The sequence below is a fragment of the Pelobates fuscus genome, chromosome 4, assembly GCF_036172605.1.
Source record: "Pelobates fuscus isolate aPelFus1 chromosome 4, aPelFus1.pri, whole genome shotgun sequence".
Lineage (NCBI taxonomy): Eukaryota > Metazoa > Chordata > Amphibia > Anura > Pelobatidae > Pelobates > Pelobates fuscus.
The window spans coordinates 80,193,022-80,218,747 of NC_086320.1; the positions used below are offsets into that span (position 1 = coordinate 80,193,022).

A 25,726-nucleotide genomic window follows, 5' to 3' on the forward strand; every position below is an offset into this window, starting at 1 on the left:
CCCCTGACGGGGAGAAAGAGGAGGAGAGCAGCAGGGAGAATTCACAGTTGAGACTACTAACATAAAGACAATATGACTTTACTGCAACTGTGTCTTCTTCTGCGTTTGGTCTCGTTCTAGTATTACACTAACCATATTGTCATTCTGCCACTAATTCAGACTGAGATTGAGATTGAATTTCCCAGTAACTACATTTGAATTCTGTGAATTATAGGTGGAAAGAACTCAAGCCAGTTCAGATGTTGCTGTTTCCCCAAATCACAGGTAAGAAGAAATCTTTGTATTGAAAGTAATGCCTGGAGCTAGTTTTCTGACATTTCCAGGACTCGGTTTATTAACGCATACCTTGTTTTTCTGTTTCGATAATCACGTATTTTTAATATTCTGTTTGTTTTGGCAACAGTTAAATAAGGCCTTCAAAAAATTAATTCAAGGCCATTTTTTGATACATAAAAAAGTTTTTAAAAAGTGTGTTTCGACCTGCTTTCCTGTATTATGATTTTACTGAATTGATTTTTTTTTTAAGAACTTTTATGTCTTCCTTATTAAGTAGTAGAAATGTCCTATATTTCTAAGTGTAATAGTAGTAAACTTTTAAATGTAAGAAAAAAATATATAGAACTTAATATGAGTCCTTGTAAATGCAATGATCATATATCACAACAATTAGTACAAGAAATCTCAATGTTGTAAATCATTTTATTAAAAGGACTTGCAGGTATAGACTTCAGTGTTTATAATTAGCCTGGCATATTGGTCTAGCTATAAATAGGCGAAAAGCATCATTTACCTTTCCTAATTAATGTTTCTCCTTGCGCAATGAATTGAATGTTTTCTGTGTGCAAAAATGCTCATCGTTTATTATTACTAAACTGTGGTATTGAGAGAAATTGAAAAAAAAATCACATTATCTGATTTTCGTTATTTAGTTTCTGTATTTCTAAGGGCTACGTTAAAATGACGATACATGCCTAAATCATTGTGGCTTGTCCATCAAATAAGTGTCATTATTTTATAATTAATTTACAAAGTGCCAGACGTAATTTGTTACTTACTTTATGACTTACATTAAAAGTCTACAGAAATTAAACATCAGGAGCTTTTACAATCTAGATTAATAGCTTTATTAAAAAAAATAGACTGTGTATAGTGTTTGTTATAAAATTATAAAATAAAAATTTTCTGATGATTATTTAAAGTTCCGAACTCCAGTTAATTTTTGTCAAGAACAATGGATTTTATTGAATTGTACAGAGACAATGTAAAATGCTTTAATCTTGAAACCCATTGTGAGTCGCTGTCTTTGCCTAAGTGACAGCTGAACTGCTCAATGGTGCTAAAGCAATCTAATACAAGTATGGATTCACCGTATATTGCCTTTATCCCTTGTCAACTGGGCACGCTTTATGTAATCCAAAAAGTAAACAACCAGCAGACCTAATAATGTTTTAATGCTGCATTTGTTTCACCGGAAACACAGGAACAATTAACTGGTTTGCCAGAATAAATACAAGCATCATGAAAGACTCTTTCACTGTCATTATACTATAGGCAAACATCAATTGCTTCAAGTGTTTGTAGACCATTTAAAATACAATTGAAAGATAAACCAGGGTAGGCCTGGCCATGGGTGCTAATTCAATGATAGTAGACTGCTAGCACTAATAGGTTAATTATGCAGATTGTTATCTAAATTAGAAAGGAAATAGGAAAAGCAGTGATTGGTCAATTATCTGTTTGGGATCATTCGTAACATTAAGACGTCACGTAATATTAAATCTGATTTTCTTATGTAACTCCTAGAATTTTTCACACACATGGAATGTTGGCTGACATTTTTAGAATATTGAGTAATATTGTACACGCATCTAGTTTGTCAGTTAGATGACGTTAAATAATGTTACTTTTCAAACATGTGGCAAAATAAAAAAAAAAATGATTGGGAGTTTAAAATCGTTGTTTTGAGGTTCTCATGTTGAGTAATGATTGCACATAAAGCATTTCTATATGAAGGCATCTAGGTGTTGCTAAACGTTAAATAACACTACATGTATGTGTTTTTATTTTTGTAAGCCATGATTTGTTGGGAAATCATCAGAGAATTGTTTGTGTAAGGCACATTTTTTTTTTCTTAATTGTCTATTATGGCTTTAACATTTAAATTCCCCAGACAACTCTGAATGTGTGGGTTCGTTATCACATCACTTTTGCAGATTGATTTACTAAAGAGGGAATTATGTTGAACTTAATTAATTATGTTGAAATTAAATTAGGGCAAAAGGCTGGGGTGGAATAGATATGGGCCTCAAATTTTCCTATTTTGACTAAATAAATTTTTTTTTTTCCTTGACCACAGTTTACTATTTAGTAAATAAACCCCAGTGAGCTATGTCGAGTTGACCATTTGGTTTGAAAATGTAGGCCACCCCTGACATATTGGACTAATGTTGCAGCTCCATTGTTATATCACAACTTGCCGTTTAATGAATAAACCCCTAGGGGTCTATTAATAGATCCTAGTGGAAAGTTTAAAGCACAGCTGATTATCTCGACTTCTGAGACTGAGGGGCCTTTTCAACCATATGGCACAGTAAGGCAGTACAATGTGTCTGCAGTGGAGGGACAGATATGGTAAAACTGGATCAATGAGACTGATTGCTTTATTTCAGGTTTATGGAAATGCAGGATCTAGCTAGTCCACACAGTCGACTTAGTGGTAGTAGTGATTCTCCCGGTGGGCCCAGCCTCGACAGTTCTCACATAAACAACAATTCCATGACACCCAATGGCACAGAGGGTAAGTGATTTAGAATTTCAGAATATATTGATTATTGCAATTATCCAGTAGAATTTCTAGTACTGTACATTTTTTTAATAATGTTTAAATGTTTTGGTTTATTACCTAAAACCATCAAGTTATATTACGTCCCCCCCATATTTATTTTGTATTTTTATGTGCATATATTGTTTAATTTTTGTAAAAAAAAATAATAATAATTTGTTGTTAATCGGTAAATGCTTTGTTTTTGGAATTTTTAGTTAGGCACTAGAATTGTCGTTCAAATGAGCTTGCAGTCTAATTGTATTGTCTGACATGAGGGCACAGTAAATTGCTTAGAGAAAGACAAAATGCTTTCACTGACACCAGAAGTGAGATCACATTCTAGTAAGTAATACATCTCTGAATTTCTTCTCAATAATGATGTTTTGCAGATATATGCATCTAGACGTACAATTTTATTTATATAGTGGTCTTTGTGGCTTTGTTATGATATTACCCCGCAGAGCTTATGCTTCAAGAGAAATAAACAAAAGTAAGAATATATGCCAGGATGAAATAGGGTCAAGAACTAGGGTGTTTTTGTTATTATTTTTATTTTAATGTTATAGATGGATTGAACAACATATAGATATCACATCTTGCTTGAAATGTGCTGGTTCATTAAACACAGATTTAAAAGGTCAGGCATACCATGAGAGCCTATTATCCAATCACTACAGGGGGTCATTAGAGCATTTAGCTGTTTAGATGTTATCTCAGTTTGCCTTTATCTGAAACTCACAAGGAATTATAGTCACTGCATACACAAGTCTACAGATCTGCTGTTCAGAAACCTATTTGTTATCACTGTCCCACAGCTGTTTCAATTACTAGTAGCTGCATCTTTAATTGTGTGTAGTAAGCTAATTTCCTCTGTTATCAGTGATGATGTTGATGCTTTGCACAATCTAGTGGTTTTTTGTTGTTGTTGTGTTTTTACACTATCGAGTAATTTAAACGATATTTTTTATTTGTGTTAAAAACTAATCCTTATTGAATGTTTAGCTCTAAAATTCATCTTTGAAATCTTTTTTTTTCTTGTTGTTGTTGTTGTTGTTGTTGTTGTTGTTGTGATGATAATGTGTCTGGCATGGAAATCGTTTCCATAAGTATCATTGTGCCTATTGTATATTGATAACATCGAGCAGAATGAAGAAGAATGTATGCATGTTCTATGTAAACTGGGCCTTGAAAACTTGGTTCTTGCATTGATTGATTTGCAGGGCTGTTGATGCTAAATAAGTAGGACATTCCATGCCAGCATTAGGCCTTTATGGACATGGTTGTAAGGACATCATGGACCATCATTGGGTTTTACAAGGGATATTTCCTACTTGAAAGAGCAGAACAAGAAGTTAAGCTTAAAATGATTTTATCGTGGAGTCTTTCCTCTAATGTTTTGAGCTGCCTTGACATTGTACACTGGCAAGTAAAAAAATCTATAATGGGGAAAGAAATATCTATGTTTGACTCCAATAAAGAAGAATCTGTGCCTGGCAACTAAATCACACTACCTGGCTTTGCTTGAGTTATCTAGTGCTTGAAAACTAGCCAACTTGCTAGTGCAAGTATATTAAGTCAGCTTTCTACCAAGCCGACCCTAAGCACTAAAAACCATCTTTAACCAGATTTACCACTAACTAATCTGAGGATTTCAGGTCAGGTGCTGCTAACATATTGTAAACTGAAAAACCTCTACAGGAGGAAAGAGTAAAAAAAAAAATTAAATAGTGAGCATGGTTCCTAAAATGAGTAACGCATGTGGAAAAACTCAGTGTCCCCCATGCTGTGTGGAGTATTAAAAAAAAAAATCAGGTGTTACATGGACCTGTAAATTAAGGGTATAATTCTGAGTGGTCTTCAATATTCAGTATCCCAAATGAAGCAGGTTCACAGTAAATCCCTTAGGCTCCTCCCCATTTAATCATACCATCGTCTGAAGCAGGATTTGGGTTAAAGTTTGTAGCCGGCGCCTTTTGTCTCCCCTGCTCCTCCTTCTATTTTCTGAGTCCTGATATGGGTATTTTTAATCGTAGGGAAACTGATCATGCTGGTCATCTTCATAATCATTTGTAGAGTGAGTGACTCAAAATACTGCTCCCATATATCTGTGTAATCCCCCCAGTTTTGTTCCAGGGGATTCCCAGCTCCCTTGGTGCCAAGAGTGTCCATTAAACATCAAATGTAAACGAATAAAGGAATGAGACAGGCTGGAACAGCCCAGCCAATAAATATGACCCTCCATGATGACATGGATGGTAAATCCCCTGTATTAATGATGGGCCAGTCACTTATCTTACAACCATTTGACTGTGGACATGCATTTTTTTTATCTTTTCATATTCAATTTGCTCTATTAAAGTTTATTAATTGTAAATGATGCCAATTTTTGTTGGGCTGAAGATGAGGATATGTGGCCATCAATTAATGCCAGCATTGGTTGGTATGTATTAATATATTTTATTTTGCAGATGCATTAGGATAGTTTTATATAAATTTATATTTACATTTTATAAGGTATATCATCTCACATCTCCAAATATGAGCAAAGCTGGGGAGAGGTGGCCGGGATTTATTTATAATTTGGGGATACAAACTTTTTAATATTTATTTAATTTATTTTATTTATGCAGTGGCAGCTTAGTTTTTTTCCTGTACTCCTTTTTGAAGCTAACCGACTGCTCCTTCACAGCTAAAAGTTGCACTTTAGTGGCTAGACTTCTAAATGTGCACTTAATAACAGCCAATAAGTTAGCGGGTGGGTTTTAGTTTAGTTTGTAAACCTGTGCGTTTATGTCACCCAAATGAATTGCCAAACAAATTTAGCATGTCAAATAGAGTAATTTCAAAATTTAAGGGCAGATGTTTTCACCTGTATGAGACATCCATTCTCGATAGAGAGGGAAACTGATACTTTTTAACATTATAAGGGAAGCATTTTTCTTTTGCACTTATGACTTCCTGCTGTTCCAAAATAGAAAACAGCCTCTTAGAAAATAACAGTGCCAAGGAAATATGCTGTTTTGACTGCTGTGCTGCTGCAGGTTCCTCCAGGCATTTTTTTTTGTGCGAGAAACATACCTTTCAACCACAATTTTCCTTTAAAAGGCATGCTGTAATTTTTACTTGGTGTGCTTTAAGCGTATTGTGTCAGATTAATTGGTTAACCTTACCCCGAATCCCATTTCTAATCATCTTGTGAGTGCTAATCAATTAGATATACTGTACATTGACGTAGAAAATGCTACTTAATTTAATATTTATCTATTCATAGAGCGTCTTCCGTCCCTGTTCTTTTTCCCAATTCTAAATCAATGTGCATTGATTGATGCAAGTCTTTCTCATAGAGCATCCTTGCGTATCTTCTTCATGACTTTTCTTGGCTGAACTCGTATTGGAAGATTTAAATTGTCCTGCACTGTGTCACTATAAATCCATGGAGGATCAAGCCCTCAAAATATTTCTCAAACAGATTTCTAGAACTGGTTTAACCATGAGAAGAACAATTTGTTCTACAAGGATTCCAAAACTCATACACCCTACACATGTAACAACATCAGTGTTCTCATGTGGTCTTTAGGAACCAGTTAGCGAAGTTGACAAAAATGTCATTGGCATTAATTCTTAAATGTTTACGCACATCACAAAATTATGGTTCAAATACAAAAATAAAAAAAAAACAGGCCACAAATTCAGGAATGTGAAATTTAGACTTTACATCTTCTTTATGTCCGTTGCTGGCTACAAACATGTGGCAATGTTTTATGTGGCTCAGGGTGGCTGTAGCAGTTACATTGCTGTCCAAAAAAAAGTTTAAAGGCTTATAATAATGGAAAGAACAGAATTAATCTTAAATTAATGTTTTAGAGGGAAATCACATAATTTACAAGTTTCAGAACTCAGAACTGCCAAGTAAGGCTCATAAACGCATTTAACATTACCCTACTCATTTCATGTCACTTTGCCAATCCAGGCAGTAAAACTGCTTGGGGTGCGAATAAGCTTTTTATATTTTAAAGTAAACTCTTTACTAAAGTTGAAAGGTGTATCGTACTAGGGATCTGTCATGTTTTATTTATTTTTTTAAGTATAAACTAAGCTGTCGTAAAAAAATGCATCATGTACTTTTTTTAATGCCCTTTTTTTAATCTTACTATGGGATCTCATGCTCTGGGTTTGATTGTTTTTTGGGTTTTTTTGGTTTTTTTTTTCTGGCACAGCAGAGAGCTTTTATTCAAATAGGCCAGCAGTGGCTCACTGAAATAGAAATATATTGCTGCGGCTGTACAAAATATAAAACAAACAACTTTGGCAGATTTAGTTTAAGATGACTTAGCATTTGTTGGAAAACAAAAGTAGAATATAAAACAAAGTGCATAAAATGATATTTTGTTTTGCAAAAAAAATATTATTAGAAGTATCATCATAATTTAGTTATAAAATGAGACCCAAAGATGGGTGCAACATATATGTGACACAAGTAACAAGAGGTTTTATGTAGAGACCTATACTCTGGAACTTTCAACATATAGTGCTCCCTCCCCCCCCCCCCCCCTTCTTAAAAGGATTCTGGAAATAAACCAGAGTTTTAAGATGCTTGCGGTTAATGTGGTATATAATGATCAAAATATAGAGACAAAATCTCAGCTTTTTTAAGGCTAATAAAAGCACTGATATAAATCAGTTGTGTGCAAGTAAGATTAGCTCTGATTTTTATTGTAATGGTAGAAGGAGCTTTAATACAAAAATTCCAATGCTTTAGATCATATCTTATATCTCAGTAATGCGGTGGCCAGCGAGTGTAAGAACGTATTGCCGGTAGGGTAGATACAAAACTCACTTAAAGTGTCTTATTTGTACTTTTTTTTTTTATTTCTTTGCAATCCAGCTCACATTCCAATTCAATGCGAGTCTAACAGCAGAAAGACATTATACACAGCATGATTTTAAAGTCAAGGGTTGGTCAGGTATACTAAGTGGTCTATTCACTAAAATCCAAAATGTAGCAAGCTAAAATCCGAAAGACAAAGTCTAGGCTAATATAGTCAATCTGTGGCTACAGCTACAGAGAACATTTTCAGTTTAGCTACTGTTTTGCCATTTGGTTTTCAATTTGCTACAATTCTGAGTTTAGTGAATGAACCCTTAAGAGGTAGGATTACAGAGGAGGTAGCAGCTATGTGACCCATCATTAGTATCAAAGTAAATTGATAATACATGGGTTGTGTCCAGCCCTTATTCACCATAATGTTATACCAAAGATTTGAAACAAGTCTTTTTATTCAGTGCACATTCAGATGAACTAGGTATATATTCTCTTTTTTTTAACTCTATGTGCACGAGTGTCGATCTATGATGCCATTATTACCTGCGCCCTAACAACACTCTGTTAGCACGCCCAGTGTAGTATCTCCTAGAGCAGAATTCAGCAAAACAGCTGATGGTTAATAAACAAATACGTGGATTCACTTATACCCAGACTATGATGCCAACTCGGATAGTCTTTAACCCCTTAAGGACACATGACGCGCGTGACATGTCATGATTCCCTTTTATTCCAGAAGTTTGGTCCTTAAGGGGGGGGAACATTTTTTAACCTTATCTTTTTAATTGGAAATGGGAAACTTAGTTGTTTATGAAAATGAAATGTCAGGGAATTCATAGTGATTTAAACATGTTGGGCTAGAATATCCAAATTGAAAACAAAACAGGTTATTTTCTATTAAAATTTAAATTCACTTTGAGTTTTCTTTAAATTCTAGACACTCCACATTTTAGTGAATAACTCTGTATTTATCCTTCCATGCATCCTGCCCTCCCTTATTGCCATATTATTTTTGTGTACAATGTCTTGTATTGAAAATTAGTGTTTGTGTGTTGGGTGGGGGGGAGGGGGAGGGGGTGTATACTTACTGATTAAGATGTAACCGTGCATTATCTTCACAAAACGTCATCTTTATGAAATATATGTTTTAAATGATACCCAACAGGTTCTGTTGTTTGCATTTTCCCTTCAGGGGATAACACAACTTTTTTGAACACTACAGAGTGGTTGCTAGGCATTAATACACAGACATGTTTATGTAGCAATAAACCTTTATAGAAAGCGCATGCACTGCATGGCATGCAGTTTACTGAAGAGACCTACATAGCATGGGGTATGCATGTAGATACAGCAATTCTGGGGTAAAGAGTTCGCCATAGAGTAATCACAATGAAAATCATCAGCATATCCCTAAAAGATCCTTCTCATTTATCATGTCCTTTCAGAATATTTATCATACAGAATGTCCTGCTTTGCAATATCATTTATTAAGATGTATTATTTATTAGTTAATTCAGGTTATAATCCTCTAGAATGTAAGCTCATGGCGCAGAGCCCTCCACCCCTCTGTTCCTGTACGTCCAGTTGTCTGATTACAACTACATGTCTGCTAGTCCACCCATTGTACAGCGCTACGGAATCTGATGGCGCTATATAAATAATATAATAATAATAATCCCTTAAATGATTGTATTTGCATGTTTATATTTAAACGTATTCTAATCTATTCGTACTCTTACAGTTTTAGATCAACTTAGATGCTGAATATCATGCAATTACAGCCTATTGATTGATGTTTATTTTTAGGCATTGCTTGTTTAGTTGTGTGTTTCTTTTTTGCCTCACTAACAAAAATCATACAAATCTTATTTTACTTCTTTACAGTAAACAATGGGAAGCCCGGGTGTAATCAGATACATCGCCTTAGCATACATTCTGTTTAAGTGTATGTGCTTTTCACCCTGACCAATGCACTCTGTAGATAAATAGGCATAAAAGGGCCAAACAAAAAGATACGTTCAAGTTCTTATGACATAGCAAGCAAACTACGTGCCATAAGACTAGTAAGCAAATCAGTAACAAATACATATAATTAAAAAAAAAACATAAGTTTTAAACAAATCAAATCTACTGGAGATGGCACAACTTTAAATTGCGCATTCTTTATGATATTGTAACCTTAAATATTTTTTTTATTATACATATTGTAGAAATGATTTTGTCTCCAATAGCGAATGTGGCTACTTGCAAATCATTTTCTTTTTTAATTACTTTCATAAACGTAAACATTTGACAATAGAATTAGGTCACGTTGTCCTGCGGTGCATGTGTCCTCTCTCAAAGGATAGAATACTTTTCTTCAGACTTTTTCATCTTTACGAATTGGTGCAGTTTTCCACAATGCATTTTTCAGGACTTGAATGACAGCATTCCAAGAATGGTTGAAGATTTGGAAGGTTGCCCTACATACATAGTGAAAGATTGTTAAAAGTCCCGGTTCACTTGATCACTCCTTGTGTCATTTCTTATGTCCAATCAAGGTTGCTTACAGTTACATGAAGGGATAATAAAGTAATTTATTGAAAAATGCAGAGAGATAACTATGTTACAATATCATAGTCCCCACCTCTAGAAACTATTAGAATTATCACAACAGAATTTGTTGGCCTAAATTTCACATGCTATTCTAATCCCATCCAATGAGGTAGTGTTAAACCTTTCATTGTAATGTTTTTTTTCTCAGCACCATTGTAGCTCTAGGTATTTCATTTAACTATTTTTTATTCCTAATGTTGCTAAATCAAGTAAAGTTATTAACTGGGTTTAATTATCTTTTTGTCAAATGTCAGAAATATCTTTAAACTAAGAGCAAAATAAGGACAGAGCGGAGGATGATTAAAATGTAACCAGGTTCAGAACCAGCTGCAGACACTGAGCAGAAGTTCTATTATTTGAAACTCTCTGTATGTTGGGACCTCTAACTAATATAAGGAGTGAAATAAACAGATTTTTTTAATCGGTGCAGTTTGATATATTTCATTTTGGTCAATTACATAAACAACAGATAAACACTCATAATAAAAGTGTTTGCCATACCAACCAATGATTATACCCAATTAATAATGGAATCATTGCGTGCCAATACAGCATAGACTTGTAGATGTTTCAAAGTACATACAGAATACAACATTTAACTGCTAATATCTGAGTTCCAATGCTTTTCAAGCAGGACAGTCTTGGGACCAATATAAATAATATAGTTAGGACCAAAATATACAAATTTGCAGAATTTTGACTATGTGTTTTTTTAAGTATGCAATTAACCATATCATTTAAAAGATGGATGGCACATAACCTATATAAATGCTGTTACAAGATCCATTGTATTTATCTTTGTGTGTGTTTACGTATCTATGTGTGTGTGTGTGCATGTATGTGTGTGTATGCGTTTAGAGGTTTTATTCTGTGGGATATGCATACACACATGCGCACACACACACACATATATTCAGTGATCATTTAATAATGTGTGATGAATACAAATATTACACAGGGGAAAAACACGCTTATTTATATAGACTCATGTAATGTGATGCGGATGAAAACAGTATCAGCTAAATTTTTAAAACTAATATCAACTAAGAAAGATCTAAATACCAGAGTGAATAATTTTGTTTCTAACAGAGGAAAAAAGAGGGTCTAACTCTGCAACCAATAAATTGGCTTCACAGTGTTTATATATGGGTGCGCATGTGTGTATATGTATATACAGAGAGAAATTAAATATACATATGGATAATTAGCCTTTAGGTGTTAAAACGTATCATGTACTCAAATTCATAATTAATTGGAAAAAAAATTGAGAACAACTTAGTACAAACTATTCTTAGGTAATTTGTTACATAAATCAGTGTAAACCAATGTGGAAATGTAAACATTGTATTCAGCGAATAGATATACATGTTTCAACCGACAGGCTGATATCCTCACGTTTACTGTATCGCTAAACAAAGATGTACTGCATACTCTTATTAACCAAGGAAGAACTCTGAGATTCCACAGTAATTAGTAACAGAGGAACGCAGCTCCTATTTCCACTCATTCAACATATTAGTGATTGATACCATTCTTCTACATTGAGGTAACATTTTAAAAATAGTATTTAGTAAATAGGATAGATGGTGAGATAGCTCAGTTGGATAGAGCACAAACTGAAGCACCTGCAAGCATAGTAGTCCGTACCTTGTTCCCAACCCCATCAACTCTGACTTTCATGCCAGTTTGTCAGAATTAGTTTCTTTAACCTCTTAAGGACACATGACATGTGTGACATGTCATGATTCCCTTTTATTCCAGAAGTTTGGTCCTTAAGGGGTTAATAATACCTTTTTTTTTGTTCTACAATGCACCTTTACTATGCTCATTTATTTACTATCACAAAATAAGTGAGCATCTGTAAACACCATGTGTAATTCACAGAGGAAATAATAGAATACAAATAAGATAAATTATACTTCTAGATGGATGAACAATTTAGTCCTCACTGCCCCCTGTTGCTAAAGGGTGAGCTAATGCAAAAAAGCAAATGGATCATTTTGGTACAATTTGGCACCATGCGAATATCAGTGCGGTAAATGTCAAGAATGTTCACTGCAAGTAATATGAATATATGACAGCCCATCTATTCTGAAAATCTAAAGACCTCTAGCTATTAATGTTTGCTTGCACTCCAGTCTTACTTTTTACTTATGTATAACAGATAAGAGAGTTGCAAGTTAGCATTCGTGTCCTGCACAAATGATTGACCTTGTGGTGACCAAGTGCATTATTTGACTCCCTTCTGTAGTATTCAAAGTATCTTTTTATTGACAGGCCCTTACTTATTTTTAACATGAGGCATACTAGCGCATGCTGTGTAGGTGTTGTGATGGACAGCATGGAAACCACTTGTAGGGGGGTTCACCTGCTCACTTTTATCATTTAATTCTCTGTATTGAAGGCTATTCTGTGCTAAGAATTGATTGACAGATAAGCAGAGTGGATATTTCTTTAAATAGTTTTAACTAAAAAAAAAACAAAAAACAGATTGTATGTTTGCCAGGAATTCTACAAGCTCAATGTATAGATGAAATGTAACACTTTCTAGTAAAAACAAAGTGTGTACCATGACAGGTAAACTTTAACACAAAATGCCTGACTAGGGCAAAACATACTTGATAGACCTATCTCATCCAAGCACTATATTATTTTTGGATACAATTTTAATAGTATAGTTTGTGTGTGATGTGTATATGTCACAATTGATCAGGATGAAACTGTGTCAAATGGCATTTTCCTTGCCAAACACCAGAAGTCAGAAACCTTACCTTTCAAAATCTTTAAGCGGGTTCTTTTTTTAACATATCATAGAAAACTATTTTGATATATGTCTTTTTTACCTCATAAGCTCAAGCTGGCTCCTAAAAATATATATATATTCTTTTTTTTAATTCTGAACGTTTGTCAGTCCCCATCATTAGAAACCATTAGCAGTTATAGAAGATGTCTATTTATTTAAGCATTTATGATTTTTTTAAAACAACTCTATTAGATACTTTTATATGATGTGCTGTGTTACCTACCATTAGCCTTTTTTTAGGTTTGTAGACAAAACATGTTGATTTTAAAAAAACATCTTAATTTCCCTTCAAAATGTAAATGAGGTAGGTCATGGAGTGACTATAACTTTTTTAAAGGGATATTATAGTCACCAAAACAACATTAGCTTAACAAAGCAGTTATGGTGTATGGATCATGCCCCTGCAGTTTAACTGCTCAATTCTATGCTATTTAGGAGTGAAATCACCTTGTTTGCCTTACATGCCTGTGCCTTACATAGTCTCCATATACATTTCCTGTAAAGAGTCATCTAATGTTTACACCACCTCTGTTGCAAATTCTGTTTAATTCAGAATTCCTGATCTACCGCTCTGTTAATATCATTCTAGACCCTGCAGGAGCCTGTTTGTAATTAAAGGTTAATTTACAGAGCAGGTGATAAAAACTTTTAAAGTAAGTTACATCTAATTTAAAATTAAACCATTTCGTTTTCATGCAGGCTGTGTCAGTCAAAGCTAGGGAGATGTGGCTAGGGCTGCATAAACAGAAACAAAAATGATTCGCTCCTAAATGGCAGAGAATTGAGCAGTGAAACTTCAGAGGCAAACTCTATACATCAAAACTGATTCATGAAGCTAAAGTTGTTTTTGTGATTATATTGTCCCTTTAAGTAAAATTGTAAAAATATTTGTTTTGTTCATTGTGCTACCCTGAATTATAAACTATCTATAAAACATATTGATCGAAAAAGTATCCACCCATCAAGAGAATTTGACAGGTCAGCAGATCAGTAAGTTGTAAAGCTTCATGGGAAACCTAATAAAATATGAGTTTAACATCCGTTTTAATATATAACTGCTTCTTGTCTAATTGATTCATGGTCTATAATAAATATTGAGAGAACTTCTCTAGAACTTAACAATATATCTTGTAAAGAGTTAGCTGCAGCAATGCTTGCTATCTAAGCCTGGATAATTGTGACCATCCATAGTTAGGGCTCTTAAAAATAACTATAATTACATCTATATCCTGATCAGTATTAGAAATGTGATTGCAAGCTATCCATTTACTGTCTGCTCAGTGCTCTTGTCCAGTGTAAAAAATAAACCAGAATGAAAGTAGAACTCCAACTGGCTTTGTAAGAGGAATAATTACCTTGAGAGCTTATTTGGGTTTAAGTAGAGAATATGTTATTTTATTTTTAGAATTTAGAAGCGAGTCAGAGGACTTGTTACAAAGTTTATAACCAAAGGGTACCAAGACCTTCCAGAAAACCAATGAATATTTAACTCAAACATTGAAAGTCATTTTTTCAGCATTAAAGGTTGAGTGCTACTAAAATATATATATTTGCACTTGTGAGCATGTGAACACAGATGAAGGAAAACAGCAATACAGGCAGAGAGAGAAAGGGAAAGGTTCTTCGATATTAAAGGCCAAGTTTTGCCGAATTTGAAATTAAGCTTGGTATAATCTAATGTGTTTATTTCACTTTGACACGTGAAACCACTGTTGCCTTTTCCTTAAAATAAATTAATATTGTGCAATTAATTCCCCAGAAGTTAGAATTAAATATGGGCAAAATTCATTTTTTTGTTAATTTAAATTTTTACGACATTAAACTTGATGTAGTTTATTACTTGTTTGTTTAGGTAACTATATTTGTATTAGATTCTTATGAATATTGTGATGCTTTATGGTTATTTATACACCCTGAACTGAAAATTGTAAAATCGATTTGGGATGGGGTATACGTTTGCCACATTTTTTAGCGATTATTGCCATATACTTTCGTCCTACGTTGTTATTTCCCCATAAAAAAATCTGAACATTCAATAAATATTTGAAAAGAATTATATTTGGGTCCTGATGTAGCTCCCAGAGACTGAAACGTTTACACATCTTGTTTTGTTACATTAAATATTTGTTGACATTCTGTAGGCTCATCAATGACTTTAAACTTGTTCTCCTGCGTTTTGAATTTGCAAACTCCAAAACAGCCATACATTAATAAACATACATCAGCAGAAATGGGAAAATGGACCCACAATTTCTCAAAGCCCTACAGAAACAATGATTTTAAATCTCCAATCTCTTTTTAAAGTGTATTATGTTTGGCTTGATTGGACAAACACAATTTTGCCTTCTACCTACCAACTAACAGTCTTTTAGTACATCCCATTTAGTGGCACATCCTGTTCTCTCATATCTCCAACAGTGGGAATGGTTAATCCCATCCCAATCCTAGAGTGTTTTTAAGACTGACATAATCTCCTGGCATGGTGATCCCACTGCAGGAGCAGTAAGAAAAAGAATGTGTAAATATTGAGCTTGCCTGTGTGTTTTGAGAAAAGTTCCGTCATCAAAAAAATGTTTTAATGGTGGGCTTTAAATTGCTACTTTTAAACAACAAAAGTTATGTCTTTAAATGCTTGCTAGTTGTTTTAGTTTGAGATGGCCCTCACTTTAGTATCTCTAGTAACCTTGTATCCCAGTCACCATAGCTAATGAGCATGGAATGGTGGAAACTAAGTAGAGAGGGCCAGGAATCTGGAAGTGTGAAATCATCTATTCTACTCTATCTCTCTAATTATCGTATACCTTATTTTTATAATTTACAAATGTTGTTACTCTTTCTCTAGCTGTACCAAATAAAACATTTCTAATTGATATTGCAAGTCTAGATATATTTTATTTACAGTGAGAAAAAAATAGCCAATTAACATGTTTCCTTGTAGAGTTTGTGAGCTACGGTCTGTCATGGCTTACCAAAATTAATAAAATGGTGTAGAACAGGCATATCAAAATCTGTCAACCCAGATGTTTCTGAACTACGACTCCAGTGAATCTCTGGCCATCTATTTTATTTAAGGATTTCGGAGAGTTGTAGGCCATCAACATTTGGGACTACAGAGTTTGAAATCCCTGTTGTACAGAATAGCAAGTTTGGCAACTTAGCTAATGTGGGTAAAAACTCTCTCCATTTTATCACATCTTAGTGAATTAAGCTTTCTTGTATTTCAGGCCACTTTTTGAAACATATTCCATTTACTGTTAGGAGATATAGATTTATAAATGTTTATCATTCTGTGTTCACTTTAAGAGAAACTGAATTGGTACTCTTTTTGCCCTTCTTCCAGTTAAAACAGAGCCAATGAGCAGCGCTGATATTGCAGCGTCGACTGCAGACGGATCGTTAGATAACTACTCAGGAACGGGTAAGAGCGTCTTCATGGCTCTATATTGCTTTTTTATTTTGGATCAGGAACATAACTGAAATGTTTAACCCCGTATTGCCCCCTACTGGCAATGAGAGCCTCCCATGTCACCAAAAGAATGTATTTAAAAAGAATGTCCTCTGTACTATATCCTGGGATGTTTAAACTGTTCTTCAGCTATTGCCAGAATTCTAATCTCGCCATTGGTATCCATTTAAATAAAAACACCAATGATAAAGATAGTTTGAACTGGTTTTCTAAGGGATAAATTGGTCAAGTATGTTTGTTGTTTTAGTGCAATAATACAGAATGCTGTTATGTGTGGATTTGTGTAATATATATTTTAGATAGTTCAAATAAAAGTCTAAATATCTGTTTAATATGGTATCTAAAATGTTGTCTCATATGAAATGGCTGGTACGTGAACAATTTATAGAGTTCATGTTTGAGAGACAAACAGAAAGAAATGTGAGATTTCAGTATTTTCTGCAGTATTAATAATTTGTCCCAAGTGATTTGAAAACCTTGAATTTAAATCTGAGGTTTGCATTTTAATCATTTAAGTCAGATATTGGTATTTAAATTGAAAAAGAAACAAACTTTGGTAAGCTGTCCCATGCAATGGAGAACAGTTAAGTCAAATGTATATGATTGCAATATTACTAGGAGCAAAAAGCAGGGCTAATATGAGACAAATAGCATGGTATGTTTTATGGTTGAAATTATGGTACGTTTAGTGGTAAAATGTTGGTAGCAAATATTGTTAGGATTATGAGAGAGATCATTGGTTAGTGCACCTATTGTATTCTAAACTCACAGGTTAGATTTACTGCAATACATGGAATATGGAATTTGTTTATTCTGTATTTTAAAATTGCTTTATAAATAATAATAATACCAAATTTCATTCTTCTGAGGTCAATAGCGTGTGTGCCAGTAAGATTTTTAATAAAAACATTTCGGACCCTAGAATTTGAGTTAGCAAATGCTAAATATACAATTTGCAGTAAAATATTTGAATTAGTTATTAGTAGAAGGCAATTAACAAGATTGCTATTTGCAGTAGTAATTCTCAAAATGTTTCTAAACAACTACAATGCATAACCAATAATCCCAGTAAATGTCCTGTACCTACAATAATATCAATAATTATCAAATACCATTAATTTCTACGTTTTCAACCATTACTGAATTTTACCACCACAACTGCAGTGCCACTGTTTAAGGAAGTGACAAAATTTGTGACAAAATGCAATATTGTCCTGTTGATTGGAACAAACATTTTGATGTTACCTTTGTCCCTGTTCTCTTTCAGTGGCATGATTGCCAGTAGGAGATTTCATCTTTGTATCCAGCTAAAATTTAATCTCTTAAATTGAGGCAATCTATGGTGTATGGGTGGCCAGCTGTTAGCATTTAACCTTTTTGGGGTTTATAACTCCGAAAGTCGTTCCTTGCTAGGTGGGAGTTAGCAGTTGTCCATCCCATACGGAGCAAAGCTAAATGATGTGTCTTTAGAACTGTTAGCAGAGCGATTTGGTTAGTTAATATGAGATGCGAAAAATATCAAATATGTATTTTTTTATCACCAAAAATAAACATTTTAACTTGTGCTCTGTCTGCTTCTAAAGCACAGGGAATTCATTTTGCTAACAGACCACCTTTTTCAACTATACAGCCTACTTCGCGGGTTGTCAATCCTTTATACAAAGAAAATATTTGATATAATACATCAATATGGGGCATGTTTTACGTTGCAACCACGATTTAGCATGCTTCCGTTAAAAATATTTCTTGAGATGAAACCTGAAACCTCAAATCTATCATAAAAAATTACATTTTAATTAAAATAAAACATTGTGGTTTCAGAACAATTTGGCATGTCCTCATATAACTAGAAAAACAGCAGAGGGTTTTTGGATTTTAACAATTGCAAATCTATATTTTTTTTTCCCTCAAGTGCTAATGTATTCCACAGCGCTGCTCATTCGGCAGACACAACATGCAGGTAGTTCACATGACAGATTTAGACATCCTAATCTGCAACAATAATATTTGTTGCTTGAACTTCCTTCTTGCAGCACATGTGTACTGTGTTGGCTCACATCAGTTCTACTAGTCATTCCATGACTTTTATGTTCTGCCATACTTTGAAAGGGATATAACAGAGTCCTAAATTATTTGGCAAATCTCAGAAAATGTTGTTCTTATGCGTCGAAATCAAAAAGAAAAACAGAATATTCGCATTTTTTAAAAACTTTCAATAAGTGTAAATGGAAAAACCTTTCTTATATTCAGGAAAATGTATTGATCTATATAACAGGTTAAAATATTTGAGTCTACAATCTAGTTATAGATTTTAAAATAGGCAAACTGAAAAAACATCCTCAACTCCAACTGCTATTTTTTCAACTAGTTGTCAGTGCCGAAAATCTAACCACAACTACATGTTTAGTAAATAAAGCATTCAGCATTTACAGTATTATGACATCTCTCATCAAACTAGTTTAATTTGCCAAAAAATAAATACATAAATAAAACATAATGTGCTAATAGAACTATGAGATATGACTCTAAAAACTCAAAAGATTGTCGCTGGTTAGGTCTTTTACGCAGTTCTCTCATTACACAATTAAAGTCATCTCGATTGTGAGCTCATTAGAACAGGACCCTCTAAACCCCCTGATCTAATTCATCTAAATATGTTTGTTATTTATTTGCTGAGGTTTGGCAAAGCCAAATATGTTTTCCTAAAGCCGGTGTAATTCTGCGTTAGTGAGTTCAGAATTGGGGCGCACAAGGCTGGATTTATAGACAACAGAAAGTTAGAATGCGAGAATTCTGTGAAGAGAACTTAATGAAACTGGCACAAATGTTCTATAGAACAGTGCAGGAGTTTTCCTTTAACAGCTTCGTACTGCCGTGCGTTTCTACCTCACACTGTCTAGTCTATATGTCTGAACGGGTGTTTAATTTCTCATTTCCTTCTTTTTCTGTCTATGTGGAGTAATTGGAAACAGTGGATTTAGCCCAAGGCAGACGCACCAGTTTTCCCCACAAATATATCCATCCAAGTAAGACTTTCTTTTGTTTTGATTTTTTTTTTGTTGTTATTTGACTAAAAAAGCTACCTCTGAATACTAAACAGCTGTAACTCCGGGCAGTAGGTTGGGAGAAAGGATATAGTCATTTATTAACATATAGTCGTGTGCCCAGCATTCTATGGTGTCATTGCTGATATTGACTACAAAAGGGCATGAATGTCTTTAAAGCGGTACAGGGATTTACTTGCTGATCTGAAGAGTAAATTGTAGTGATCATATAGCGGTTTTGCTAAATTTAGGACTAAACAACAATGTTAAAAATGTTAAAAAGTTTAAAAAACTTAGTCTTTCTTTCTCTTTCCCTCTCTCATCTGTCTCTCCTTTTTCTTTTTCCATGTGTTTCTCTCATCGTTTTTATCTTGCAATCGGTGGATCTCTTTTATTCTCTCTTTTCGTATATATTTCTCTTTTTAAATCTTTTTTTCTCTTTTTTACATTTATTTCACCAATAATAAAATGTTAAATTAGTACAATTCACATACTTTTGATTAGAACAGTTTACATTCGCATTGCTGTTTTCTAATACATTGTACCTATTTTCTGTCATTTTTATTCATAGCAGAGTTTACCCACATATCTTGCCAACCCCTTCGTCCCAAACTATGGCTGCATATGGACAGACACAATTTCCCACAGGAATGCAACAAGCCACAGCATATGCTGCATACCCCCAGCCAGGACAGCCTTATGGAATCCCACCCTATGGTGAGCTATGTGCCCCAGTCTTTAAGGAATTAAGTCACTAATCATTTCTGATTCTCTGTGTTGTCACTAAGAAATGTTCTTTTCAACCTACTGGTGCTCACATGGTTAGAATGGCGGGCGTTATTAATGTTTTATAAAGGATATAACACCTTGAAAAATCACAATACTGTTTGCAGAGTCGTTCCCTGTCTTGAGAAAATGACTATATTATAGATTTTGGATAATTTTCAATTATCGTTTGCCCTTGTAGATTTCAGTGTTATGCTTTAAAAATATGGAAGTTCGCATTTTATATTTCAAAAAAACAAAAACATTTTTTGTTAGCTTTAACACTAAACTATATTTAGTGCTGAAGTTAAAATATTTATATATACATTGACGTTGTGGCAGGCTTATGCAATGTATGATCATATAATGTAACTAAATCCCCATTTTTTTGCCTAGATTAGGTGTTTTTAAAAAAAACTTTTACAGACTAATAAAGTCTGTCGACATTGAAGTTGCTGTTTAGTAGATAGGAGAGTGCGCTGGATCTTGTGTATTTATTATATATATATATATGTCATTATTTATTACATCCACTACAAACAATTATTATTATATTATTATAATTTTCATAAGGCTGAGCAAGTATTAACATGAATTAGAGAGTTTGAATAATATATCTTCCTGGAACACATTCCATTTTGAATATATTGGGTTCTCCTAAGGTTTGGAATTATTAACCCATTAATTGGTGAATTAGCAAATCGGAGAAGCTGATATTGTTATACAGTGCTCCCTTCCCTTCAAGTAGATTTTGGGAAATCTACATGTAAAATTTCTTGAAAGCCCAGCAATTAATCAGAATATTGTGCATCAAGGGCTGTTGTAATGTCTGATAATGTAATTGTTGATCTATTTAATCCAGTTCATTACGTTATTATCTAAAATTCAATTCCAGCTCCATTTCCATTTTGACTATCTAAACATTTACGTCTAGACATGTTTATTGGATTGCACTTGAGCTTTCAAAAATTAGGTTGGACAGTCATATGTTAATGTAACATTTTGAAAATAATTTCCTTATTTTGCAGCCCAGGTTCATTAAAGACTTGTGATGTCACGTAAAATATAATGCAATAGAATCGATAAAACATTGTCTTATAATTATGATGTGATCATTGCTTGTTTGAAGGGCAGATTACAATAAAACTGTTATTGATTCATTTTTATAGTTTGCTCTCGATTTAGTATTCTTCCATGAATGTCACTGAATTTAGGATGTATAAATATAATACAGTTACTCGCAAGTTATTTGAACATTTCAATGTTCTATACTGTTTCAGATTATATATAATAAAAACAGTGGGAGGGATATAAAAAAGTGGCAAAAGCAAGACAAGTTCTAAAAATGAAGCAATCACTATGAAAAACGCATGTTGAATGTTTTACTTTTAGAACGATTCACACTTCACACTTGTCTATGTGTCACACTTTTATAAAACACATCCAGTGTTCCATTACCCAGAGGAAGCACTAGAAGATGAGTTTTGATTAATTTCCCATGTTTCCCACAATGTAATATATAAAGTTTTTGTGAGTAACAGGACATGGCCCTCAAACCTTTGGCAACACCCCTTATACTAACGCCCACACCTAAATCTGCCTGGCAGGCTTCCATATCGATGAAACCACTGTATTTTGAAGCTATTGAGGTTAGGATGGAACAAAGAGGTATGTACACTCTAGAGCAGGGATAGGCAATCTTCAGCACTCCAGATACTGTGGACTACATCTCCCACAATGCTTGTAGATGGCAAACCATTATGGGAAATATAATCCAAAACATCTGGAGTGCCGAAGGTTGCCGATCCCTGCTCTAGAAGATATTCTTCTCTGAAAGATGCCCAAAACAAATTTGATAGTAAAGAAAATGATTGCTTGCTTCAATGCTATTTGGGAGAGAAAATGCCCTTGCAGGTGATGAATAATTGGTTGGAGAGATACATTCAATTTTGTCCCTCAAGCTGTTCATGGGCCACAATTTCCAGAATTCTCCAACAGCATGCAGCTGACACAGAGTTCTGGGAAATATAAACAAGTGACAGCTAATTGTCCATGCTGGAACAGGACTGGCTTAGAGTGTAAGAAGTGAACCCAACCATTTCTTGAAATGAGAATCCTTCTGTTTTAATGGAACATAAGCTATAGTATTTTGCTAATATGTGGTTTACAGAGTTCTATTGTAATTCAACAGTCATGCCACTCCACATCTTCAAATATGCCACTCTTCGAGAAAGTTAAGCCAATAATAATTTGTGTAATACTAATAATCTGTCTTTTCTGGAGAATTAGTATTCCGTTTATTCAAGTTCTTTCCTTTAATGGATGTTTGAATAGTATTATGATATGCTGATGAAATTATGAAACAATAATATGTAGCAGTGCTCCAGTCCTAAAAAAAAGCGTGGAAACACATCCCACCAAAATCTCTGCCATCCCACTCTTTAAGGCGCAGTCTGAGCTTCATTGTCCCTTTTATACGGATACATAATTAGAAATTAAACACATTAAAATAATAAATTAATAAAAAATCTTGACATATACATGATTTTATGTTTGATCCCATTTCCCTTCCTCCTTTTATGTCTTCTCATTTTCTGTTTGCCTGTGCTTAACTTTATTTTTTTTTTACTAATTTCAACGTTAGACATGCTAATAGCTAACATCTATCCTTTCTATTTCTTGCTCTCCCCATTAATGTTTGCTTTACATTATTTTCTTTTTCTCTATGCTTATCCTTTAAGCTCTCCCCATAATATATGCTCCTATTTATATATATATATATATATTCCTGTCTGTTTTTCTTTTTCTCTATGATCTCCAACTAGGCTTCTACTTTTATGCTATCCTCATTCTCAATTGTGCTCTTTCTGTACTCTTTACTTAATGTATGCCATTTTTTTCCCTTCCTTTCTTCTATATTGGAGATTTAACATGTAAGAAATAAATTGTTGCTAAGACATCAACATGATAATCTGAGACATAAAGTTGATTAAACAGTGTTTAGGCTCAGGATAGAACAGCAAAGTGATGGTGTTTTGCAAAGTGTATATTTCTTTTAAAATATTGGACTGTTGTTTTGTTTTTTTAAATTTAGAATCAGACCCCCTTTTGTTAAAATAAAAAAAGTTAAAAAGCTGTAACATTTACCTGTAATCCAGCTCCAGCACAGTCTCTTCTGTGCAACCACTCTTATAGTCATCAATGTTGGTTACTTTTGTCTTATTCAGTGATTTTCTTTGAGAAGCATTGGGACATAGGGAACATGTGCTGCAATCGAGATGCTCTGCCTATATAATGCTTCTCGTAGAGAAGCATTGAATCCCATAGTTCATAAAGAAAAATGTAATCCAATCTTGTCAGACAAATACAAACCCTGACATTTCTCAGAAACTGCAGTATTTTACATTGTCCATAAAAAGGGAAATCATCTATACACCCAAACCACTACATAAAGAAGCTATTCTTTTGGCACTTAGGGTGTCCCTTAAAGTCCTCTTCGAACTGTAAATGAAGTTGACCCTAATGGCCCCAAATCTGAACATCTCCCATTTATAGACAAAACCTTGACATATAACTCCCAAACACTAATCAGCCCATAACCCTATGCCCATTTCTTACCTGAAAACCCACACTAACGCTAAATACATTACAAAGACTAAGCCCCCTTCTAACCCTAAACAGCTCACAAAACTTAAATGACACCTTAAACTAAAAAAAAGTTTCCTTATGACCACCCTAATAATCCTATACCTATCCAGAACCTTGTATTATTGATTATTTAGTAAGCAATGTCCGTAATGCGTTACCTGTTAGCACCTGCGTGTCCACTCTAAATATTGCACTTCTGTGCATTTCACATAATGTTATTTACTTTGCTCAATAAACAGCTTCGAAACACAAAAAAAAATATCCTATCCCTAAACAGTACCATAACCGTTTGTTCATTGCCAGGACCTCCCCTGATTAAATTTTTCCTTTGACGGAGCTAGATCCAGGGGTCCAGAGGTTGTTGGAGGATATATGTCACCACTAAAGGGAGATGACCGGTAACATTGTAATAATACAACACACATTGTGATCACATCATGTACCCTGTATTATTTAAGATCTCCAGCATTAGTTATTGTCATATTTTTACACTGTGATGTGTTCTGATATTTAGAGAGATATGGTCTTACAATACTACAATACCCATGATGGTTTGCCAGCCTTACAAAGATTCTCAAGTTTACAACCATGTTTTGGCATTAACTCCAGTTCTGGATCTCAAGTATTTAAACCAGACACACTAAAGGAATAAAAGCTTTATGAAACTCAACGCTGATTGTTTTTCATTGGCAGTGATCCGATAGGTCTGGCCCTCCAGCTGCTGTGGATTATAGCCTTAGGCTTACTGTTCATGATAGGTGATGTAGTCCATAGCAACCAGCGATTGCCTTGTTACTATTTAATGGACTTCTATCCATATCTGGACAAACGGATCTGATATCACTAACTGATTTAGGTGCATTGTGGGCAGGAATCAAGACAGAAGGTGGATTACCACAATCACAGTCACCGGGTCAGACGGGATTCCTAAGCTACGGTTCAAGCTTCAGCGCCCCCCAGCCAGGACAAGCTCCATACAGTTACCAAATGCAAGGTAAGTGAAAGCAATCCAAATGAATATTATTGGTTTATTTTTCAAAGTGACAACATTTTCCACAGTGCTGCTCATCTGACAGATGGATCATAATGTGTTACAGTGTGTCTTTGAGATGTACATACATATATAGATATATATAGATACCAAAATACCAGAGTATTGCAGCATGCAATGATACCTTTATATTGGACTAACATAATACTTAAAAGGCAAGCTTTCGAGAGTTTTCTTTCCTCCTCAGGACTGAAACAATAATGAGGAAGAGAGGAATACTCTTTAACCCCTTAAGGACACATGATGGAAATATTCTGCCATGATTCCCTTTTATTCCAGAAGTTGTGTCCTTAAGGGGTTAAAGTTTGTATTTTAAGTATTATGTTAGTCCAATAAAAAAGGTATCATTGCATACTGCAATGCGCTAGTATTTTGGCATCTTGTCTACTGCACATAGGGGACTTTTCATAGATTTGCAACAAAATACATTAAAGATCGTTTCCAACATATTCACTTGAAAACTTAAATGTATTATTATTATTATTATAATCATTAATAGATTGCAATAACCACTCGTAGAATGTTTGAGATGCCTTTATTGTTTTTTTTTTTTTTTTTATAATTATATATTATAGATTTAGTTCTAAAAGTATATTTGTGGAATAATATTTGTCTCATATCTCTGCATGTGGCTTATGATTATTATTTCTGTTAAAATCCTATTCAATAAATTGTAGATTTTGCTGCATGTCATTTTCTTTTGGCAAT

At 34.1% G+C, this 25,726-nt stretch overlaps 1 protein-coding gene across 1 annotated transcript in view; it reads left to right on the top strand.

Moving 5' to 3' along the window:
- Positions 1-220: 220 nt before the first annotated feature.
- EYA1 (EYA transcriptional coactivator and phosphatase 1) overlaps positions 221-25,726 on the top strand; it is a 113,028-nt gene continuing 87,522 nt past the window's right edge. The window contains exons 1-6 of the mRNA XM_063451333.1: positions 221-264; positions 2,670-2,797; positions 16,385-16,462; positions 19,470-19,536; positions 20,126-20,271; positions 24,824-24,961. Of these exons, the coding sequence (XP_063307403.1) occupies positions 2,674-2,797; positions 16,385-16,462; positions 19,470-19,536; positions 20,126-20,271; positions 24,824-24,961 (553 nt within the window). The 5' untranslated portion in view covers positions 221-264; positions 2,670-2,673. The remainder of the gene's footprint in view (positions 265-2,669; positions 2,798-16,384; positions 16,463-19,469; positions 19,537-20,125; positions 20,272-24,823; positions 24,962-25,726) is intronic.